This window comes from Crocuta crocuta, unplaced genomic scaffold (genome assembly GCF_008692635.1).
Source record: "Crocuta crocuta isolate KB4526 unplaced genomic scaffold, BGI_CrCroc_1.0 scaffold675, whole genome shotgun sequence".
Classification (NCBI taxonomy): domain Eukaryota; kingdom Metazoa; phylum Chordata; class Mammalia; order Carnivora; family Hyaenidae; genus Crocuta; species Crocuta crocuta.
This window is the reverse complement of record NW_027528796.1, coordinates 2,005,177-2,013,053: the sequence shown is the minus strand read 5'-3', so window position 1 is coordinate 2,013,053 and position 7,877 is coordinate 2,005,177. Positions and strand designations below refer to the sequence as shown.

General features: G+C 68.6%; 1 protein-coding gene across 1 annotated transcript in view; it reads left to right on the top strand.

The window, feature by feature from the left end:
- Window positions 1-7,877, top strand: part of AIRE (autoimmune regulator) — an 11,167-nt gene that overhangs the window by 367 nt on the left and 2,923 nt on the right. Inside the window, exons 3-12 of the mRNA XM_077755365.1 lie at window positions 429-532; window positions 1,201-1,477; window positions 1,966-2,140; window positions 2,356-2,511; window positions 2,852-2,926; window positions 3,615-3,728; window positions 4,629-4,771; window positions 5,706-5,821; window positions 6,704-6,803; window positions 7,267-7,452. Of these exons, the coding sequence (XP_077611491.1) occupies window positions 429-532; window positions 1,201-1,477; window positions 1,966-2,140; window positions 2,356-2,511; window positions 2,852-2,926; window positions 3,615-3,728; window positions 4,629-4,771; window positions 5,706-5,821; window positions 6,704-6,803; window positions 7,267-7,452 (1,446 nt within the window). The remainder of the gene's footprint in view (window positions 1-428; window positions 533-1,200; window positions 1,478-1,965; window positions 2,141-2,355; window positions 2,512-2,851; window positions 2,927-3,614; window positions 3,729-4,628; window positions 4,772-5,705; window positions 5,822-6,703; window positions 6,804-7,266; window positions 7,453-7,877) is intronic.

Sequence of the window (7,877 nt, the reverse complement as noted above, 5' to 3'; positions counted from 1 at the left end):
CCCGGCCCCCCCCCCCCGGCCCCCCGCCCCGGGCCCCCGCCCCGGACACCTGCCCTGGACACACGCCCGGGACACCCTCCTCTCGTCTAGGACTGAAGTCCAGGGCCCCCGGCCTGGAGCGGGGGACAAACCCAGACAGGTCTCCTGTGTCAACCCCCACCCTGACCTCCCACCTCAGGATAGAAATCCTGGCCCCTCCCCGCCCAGCGCTGTGTGGGCCCCAGGCTTCCTGGCTCCCCGCTCACCTCCGGCCCCTCCCCTCCGCCCCCGCCACGCTGGGCCACCATGGGAGGCCATCTTGCAGACCCCGGTCCCCGGCCCTTGCCCGCCGTGGCGCGGGATGCGGCCCCCCTCTGCGGCAGCACCCTCTGGGACACCGTCTCCCAGCCCCTGTCGCCGGCTCCTGGGGCACCGCTCCCCTCGCCCAGGCTGAGCGCCGGACAGGATCAGGAGCCCCTGTGGCCGGTATGCAGGCCCCTCAGTCCACAGGGTCGGCTGCCTTCCCCAAGCTTCTTTGCGAACACACCTGGAGGTAGGGGAGGGGAGGGGGCAGCTGGGTCCCCCAGGGGGATGTGCTCCAGTTAGAGACGAGGGGCTGAGGCTTAGAGAAGGAAGGCGACTCGCCCAGCCTCACACAGCCTCTAGGCGATGCCCAGTGCTGTGCCCACTGACACTTGTCATATGCCCCGCCCTCCATCAGACAGGCACTCCTCCATCTGACCTCCTACAGCCCAGGCCCGGGGCTCTGAGCTGGGGCAGTGGGGGTGGCAATGCCCCCTCCCCACCCGGGGCACCACCCACAGTCCCCACCCGAGTGCCCGAGCACCGGGGCAGCCCCTGCTGGTGCCCACGACCCCAGGCCTAAGACCCAGGGCCGAACAGAACGACAGTCGGGGAGTTGAGAGCCCTCCCAGCCCTCTCGCGGAGGGGTCAGGTGCTGGCCGGGAAGCTTCCTTTACAGAGGAGAGGGAAGCCAGCAGCAAGCTGGCAGGTGGGCACAGGGAGTGGACGGGGCCTTCTCTGTGCTGGATCGCAGGGAAGTTTCCATTCCTGCCCCTCCCTCCAGCCCTGATTGGCTCTGGGGAAACACAGCCTTTGCTCTGTCCTCGGGAGCCTAGTATAACAGAGACAGGGCCCTGGCCTGCGGAGGTGCCCAGCCAGGCGCGCCCGACCAGGTGTGCCCACCCGGGGGCCCGGCAGGCCAGGGGCAGGGAAGGGCCGGGGGGCAGAGATGGCCCAGACTCCCCACAAGTCCAGCGGTCCCCCAAGGCCACGGGACCCCAGGCGGGGAGAGGGGGCCCCCAGCCCCGCGCCCCCGGACCCCACGACGGTGGGTGAGGCCCGGGCAGGTGGGGACACGGTGCTGCGTCGCCTGCTGAGGCTGCACCGCACTGAGATCGCCGTGGCCGTGGACAGCGCCTTCCCGCTGCTGCACGCGCTGGCCGACCACGACGTGGTCCCCGAGGACAAGTTCCAGGTGGGCCCCAACCCAGACCCCCGGGGCCCCCCTAGCCTTCCCCAAGCCTTGCCCTCAAGCCAGGGGCCATATCTGGGAAGATGAGCTCTGGATGGAAGATGTCTGGATGGACCCCGCCCCACCTACGAGTGGGGGGAAGGGAGGCGGTATGGGTGGGCTGTTTGTGGGAAGGGGGGGAAGGCGCGGGGCCTCCAGGGCGAACTCCTGTGGCTCCCCAGCGCCCCTGCCCAGCCCTCCCCAGGCCACCCTCTAAGCTAGGGGCGCGCTCCCCTAAGATGAGTTCCGGGGGGGCCTCCTTCCCCCCCAGCACCCCCAGGCATCCTCACGCCCACTGCAGGCTAAGGGCACGGACACGGTGCCCAGGTCACCTGCAGCGCCCCCTGGGATGGTGTCCTGCCCTCTAGAATGACAGAGGGGGTGTCGGGAAGTCGGGGGTAGTGGGGAGGGGGGCAGGAAGTGGGGCCTCCCAGCCCCCCCTCTTGCTTCAGGAGACCCTGCGCCTAAAGGAGAAGGAAGGCTGCCCACAGGCCTTCCATGCACTCCTTTCGTGGCTCCTGACCCAAGACGCAGCTGCCATCCTGGACTTCTGGAGGGTTCTCTTTAAGGACTACAACCTGGAGAGATACGCCCGGCTGCAGCCCATCCTAGACTGTTTCCCCAAAGGTGCGGGGGCTGCGGGAGGAGCTGGGGTCCCGCGGGGCCCTGCCTCCCTGGCGGGAGTCATCCCAGCTGGGCTGGGGAAGGGGAGGTGGGGTGCGCAGGACCCCCGGACCCACCCAGGACCGCCCTGGCTCCTGAGCCTCAAGGGGCCCGGTCCTCCTGCACCTGGTGAGGCATCGCTCTGGTCTGGAGTCTGGGTCCCTGCTCGTGCCCTGCAGACGTGGACCTCAGCCCGCCCCGGAAGGGGAGGAAGCCCCCCACTGGCCCCAAGGCCCCAGTGCTGCTGCCCAGACCCCCCTCCAAGAGGAAGGCCCTGGAGGAGCCCAGGGCCGCCCCAGCTGCGCCGCTGTCTCCCAGAGGCACTCCCAGCCCAGGTATCTAGTTTGAGGAGCTGGTCGGTCACAGATTGCCCTGGGGAGCCTGACACCCCAGGCCCTACCCCCTCCCCGCCTGGCCTGGAGCCGCCTGGCCGGGGCTGCGGGGGATCTCTCTGGATACTTAGTGGATGAGCTGAGCCAGGCCCCCCGAGAAGCAGGCAGGTGGGGGGTTCCTTTTATGCCGGGGACACCAGAGCCAGGAAAGCAAGGGGACGACGGGCGGGCGTAGGTGCTCCCCCCCAGCCTTGGCCTCCGGCATTTCCTCCCCTTCCTCCCCCCCCCCAACCTCCTGGGGAGCGGAGGGCCAGGCTGCAGGCTGGTGCAGCTTCCCCTGCAGGCTCCCAGGCAAAGGCCAAGTCCTCCAAGAAGCCGGAGAGCAACGCAGAGCCGCAGCGCCCCCCGCTGGGGAACGGTGAGCCAGGGCCCCTTGGCCAGGGTCACGGGGTCAAGGGCCGGCCAGGTGCTGCCCTCTGCAGGTCTGTCCTGGCAGCTGGGACCCTGCAGGCCGGGAGTGTCACCCCAAAGCCTCGGCTGCACAGCCACCCTGGGGAAAGAGGGGGCGCCTCGGGTTACCCCACGTGCGCCCGTCCCGGTGTCCCTGTCCCTCAGCCCAACTGCACTGCCTCCAGAGGATCCTTCCTGGTCCCTGGGCTGGATGGAGCCTGGCCCCTCTCTGTCCCCTCCTTGCCCCAAGGTAGGGGCTCCAGAGACCTCCTACGGCCACCTGACCTAAGGACAGGCCCCGGGGACGCGGCCTCCCTCCCAGCACAGCCCAGGGCCATGTCCTGGGGTCCCCGTCCAGTCCTGCCTGCTGGGTTCAGTTGGCTTGCCTGCCACACGCCACACGCATCACACACATACACCCCACGTACCGCACAGCCTGACGCCCCCTCATGGCCTGTTTCTGCACTTAGACGGGCCGTCTGTCTGTCTGTCTGTCTGTGGAGGGGCTGCGCCTCAAAGGCCTGCCCTGGGCGGAAGGAGAGGGATCCTGCGGCCCAGGCGCCTCGCGCTCCCCGCTGTCTGCAGGAAGGAGGTGCTCAGGGGCCATCTTTCCAGTAAATGACCCTCCCCCCGCCCCCGCCGTGCCCCCTCCCCAGGAATTCAGACCATGTCCACTTCGGTGCAGAGAGCCGTGGCCGTGTCGTCTGGGGATGTCCCCGGAGCCCGTGGGGCAGTGGAGGGGATCCTCATCCAGCAAGTGTTTGAGTCAGGTAGACGGCACTGCCCGACCGCGTGCTGCCAGGGGGACGCAGACCCCCCATCCGCGTGGTCCACGTGGTCCGTGGGATCCACGTGCGCCCTCAGCAGCTGGCCCTGCAGGTGGGGCGGGGCTCTGCTCCCTTGGGGGGCGGGACGGGCATCGAGGGCGTCCCTCGGGGTGGGAGTCTCCTGGGCTGCGGGGAGGTCGGCGGTCCAGGGCACTTCCTGGGTCACTCTGCCCACTCAGATGGGCCCTCGGGGTCTCGGGCTCATCCCCTTCCAGGAAGCTGTCCCGCACCTGCCCCACCCCCGTACCACCTCCTTCCCTCCCTCCTGCTGGACCCTGGCCAGCCGGCCCCTGGGAGCCAATGTGGGGGCTGGTCTCACCCCAGGGAGGGTCTCGAGGGCCCCAAAATAGTTCCCTATGGCACTTAGAACAAACGGCCACGAACTGGCTGCGTAAAACAACAGTTCCAAAATCCAGATGTGGGCGGAGCCGAGCTCCCTCCAGAGGCTCCGGGGCAGGGTCCTTCCTGCCTCTCCCCCGAGTGCCATCTGGCTGCCCCCCAGTCTTGGGTCTCCTCCCTGTATCTGTGTGCGTCCTCTCCGCTCTGCTTGAGGGCACCCTCACTGGACTCAGTGTCCCTCCGGAGCCTGCCTTACCTAATCCCACCTGTAGAGACCCTGCTCCCAAATAAGGCCGCACTCTGGTGGACACGCTTCACCCGGTACAGCACCCCTCGCCACCCCTACAGAGGACCCCTGCTGTGCCCAGGACCCTGGTCCCAGAGCTGCCTGGCGCTGCGTGGGTGTGGGGAANCCTCCAGCTCCCACCCCTCCCCTCCCCCTCCACCCCTCATCGCCCTGCCCCTCCTCCTGGGCCTCCCAGCCCAGCCAGCCTCTCCTCCCAGGTGGCTCCAAGAAGTGCATCCAGGTTGGGGGGGAGTTTTATACTCCCAACAAGTATGAAGACCCCAGTGGGGGGAAGAACAAGACCCGTAGCAGTGGCCTGAAGACCCTGGTCCGAGCCAAGGGGACCCCAGCTTCTGCCCCTGTAAGCTCTGCCTTCCCCCAAAACAGCTCAGCAGGGCGCTGGGCTGGCTCAGAGGGTGCTCCTCACTCCGGTGACCTGCCCTTCCTCCCTCGCAGGGTGGGGGTGACCTGAGAGCAGACCACCAGNAAGCGACAGTCGGACGCCTAACCGACTAAGCCACCCAGGCGCCCCCCAGCTTTCTTTTTTTAATAATACTTTTCCTGATAACACACAACTTGTGTTCAAATAAGTCAAAGAAAGCGAGTCCTACCAGGCGTGTAAAACCGCGGGGCCGGGCTGGGTGTCCCTGTCCCTGGGTCCCTGGTCTCACAGCCTCACAGCAGCCCGGCGGGCGGGCAGGTGGCCCCTGCGGGGAGCCAGGAGCCTGAGCACAGAGCCCATCCTGGGGCTCTCAGCACGGGGCAGAACCCGCCACAGATCTGACCACCACCAGCCCACGCCAGGCGCTGTTGGGACCCGGGCACCCAGGAGCAAGCAGGACCCACGCCTGCCCCCCACCCCACTCCCGGGAGCTCCCTGCTGGCAGGATCAGGGGGTCATTACAATGAGAGTGCTCCTTGCTATGCAGGGCTACCCGGCCCGGCGGGCTTCTGGGAGGAGGTGTCCTGGAGGGCACTGTGGAGCCATTCAGGCAGGGGCACAGGCAGGGTCCAGGCCCCGGGTGCAGGGGACGGCGGGTGCCTGGGGCTGACGGCCACCGCTCCATTGCGCTGTGAGGAAGGGACAGCGTGGGGGTGGGCGTGGGGTGTAGGGGCCGTGGGGGCACAGGCGCCCCGGGAAACCAGGCTTTCTGCAGGCTCCGTGTGCCCAAGAGGGATGGCCTGGCCCCGGGGTCTGCGCTGGGGACCGGGGTCTTCGGGTCTCCGGGTGCTGAGGGGGAGGGCTGGGGGCAGGCAGGGGGCCTTGCAGCGGACGCGTGTCTTGCCCGTGTCAGAAGAATGACGACGAGTGTGCCGTGTGCCGGGACGGCGGGGAGCTCATCTGCTGCGACGGCTGCCCCCGGGCCTTCCACCTGGCCTGCCTGTCCCCGCCGCTCCGGGACATTCCCAGGTGAGCCCCTTCCGCCCACTGACCGCGGTGGGAGGCTGCCCAAAGTGTTCCCGTCCCACGGGGGTGGGGGGAGGGGCCCACCTGGGAGGGAGGCCTCGCTCCAGGTCACTGGGGACGTGGGTCCGGGGTGTGGGTCCCCCCGGCCCGGCTGGCAGGGCCCCAGGGGGCAGAGAAGCAGAATGAGGGCCCCTAGTGAAGGGCCATCCTGTCCTGTGGCCGCACACCCCCAGCCCGAGCTCCCACGAGCAGCCGGCCCCCACCTGCAAACAAGGTCCTATCTGGCTCGCCTTCTAGCCCTGGCCCTGCCCCTGCTCCCTGAGTGACCTTGGCCAGGTCACTTGTCTCTGAGCCCCAGCAGATGCTGGTCACTAAAATGAGGGGGTTCAGCCAGGGCCATTACTCACCTCCAGGGGTGGGGTCTCCATCGTCTCTTCTTTCCTGCCCTTGACAGTGTCGCCTCTGCTGGGCACCGACCCCTTATGGAAACGAGGGTGGGTCTGGGGGTTATAAACACCCCAGTTCAGAAAGGTCCCATCGGGAGGGCAAGGCCCCCCAGAGCCACGCACAGGGCTGTGCAGGTTAGCAGGTGTCAGATTCCTGGGGCCCCGCAGAGGGGACACCGGCCATGCTGGCAAAGGCCACCCCCCGGGGGTCAATTTCCCGGCCTCCAGGGCGCTCCTGCTCACCGGCCGGGGAGGCCCTCCCATTGTGGCTCTGCCCACTGGCCTGCCTGGGCCTCGGTTTCCCCATCTGTAAAAGGAAAGTGGTGACTTGGAGGAGCCCTCAGGCCTCCCCTACCCCGTGTGTCTGGGAGCCTAGTGTCCCCTCTGCCCCCCCACCCCCCGCATGACTGGCTGGCGACCACGTGGACCACGCGAGCAGTGGGACCTGGAGGTGCTACAGTTGTCTCCGGGGAGGAGCCCAGCGGGTCCCGCCCCAGGCCGAGGAGCCCCAGCCCCAGGAGCCACCCGTGGAGACCCCGGTACGCCCAGGCCACGGCAGGGCCCTCTGCCCCGCTCCCCGGCTGCTCCCATGGGTGGGGCCCCAGGCTTCCAACCTGACCCCCCAGGCCCCCCCGGCCTCGGCAGCCGGGCTCCCAGCTCTGGGGAGTGGCCCCGCCGGGGGCTCGGCTCTGTCGGCCCTGCCCTTTGACTATAACTTTCTCTAAAAATGTTTTAAGCGTTTTGCTGAAGTGGAGACAGGAAGGGTACAACACGTGTCCAGGTGTGTACTGAGGGCTCCCTGGCAGCCCGTCTGGGTCTCCGGGACCCGTCCTTAGACCTTGCTGAGGACACAGAGCCAGGAGCTGCACGGAAACCTTTCCAAGCCCACGTGGGGTTCCACGCCAGCCCCCGGGGGCGGGTCCCGGGCCGGCGTCACGGGTGTCCTGGGCGCTGAAGCACGCGCCACTGCGGCCTCTCCAAGCACAGACCCTCTGCTTCCAGCTCCTCCTGGGACTGAGGCTGGCGGCGGGAGGAGAGGCCAAGGTGCTGTCCAGGGAGCCCCCGGCTGGCATGGAGGCCGCTGGCCCCTACAAGCACCTGCCGGCCCCCCCCTCTGCAGCCCCCGCGCTGGCGCTGGACCCCTCCACCCTGCGCCCGCTGCTGGGTGTGGGCCCCGAGGGGCCGCAGGTGAGGGGCGCTGGGGTTGCGGCGGCTGTTTTCTGGGAGCTCCGGGCACGCAGGACAGCCAGGTGGAGCTGAAATAGTAGGAGTGACCGCAGGAGAAAGGGGGGCAGTGGTCAGGTCGGGGGCTGGGGTCAGGGCGGAGGGAGGAGGAGCCAGACTGGCCTTGGGGAGGGCGGAGGGGCTGGGCGCTGGTAGGAGCGCACCCAGAAGAGGGGTCGGGGGCTCTGAAGAGCTGGGGCAGGGGAAGGGAGGCTTCCGGAGGGATTCCAGCGGCGGGGATGCATTCCGGTCCCGGATCCTGGGACCCCAGCCCACCTCACAGGGCAGGACAACGGGGAAGCGGTTCTGGGGGCCCTTGAGCAGCCCTAAAGGGGTCCGGGTCCACTAAGGGGGAGCAAGGTCTCTCGGGACTACAGCGCAAACATGGC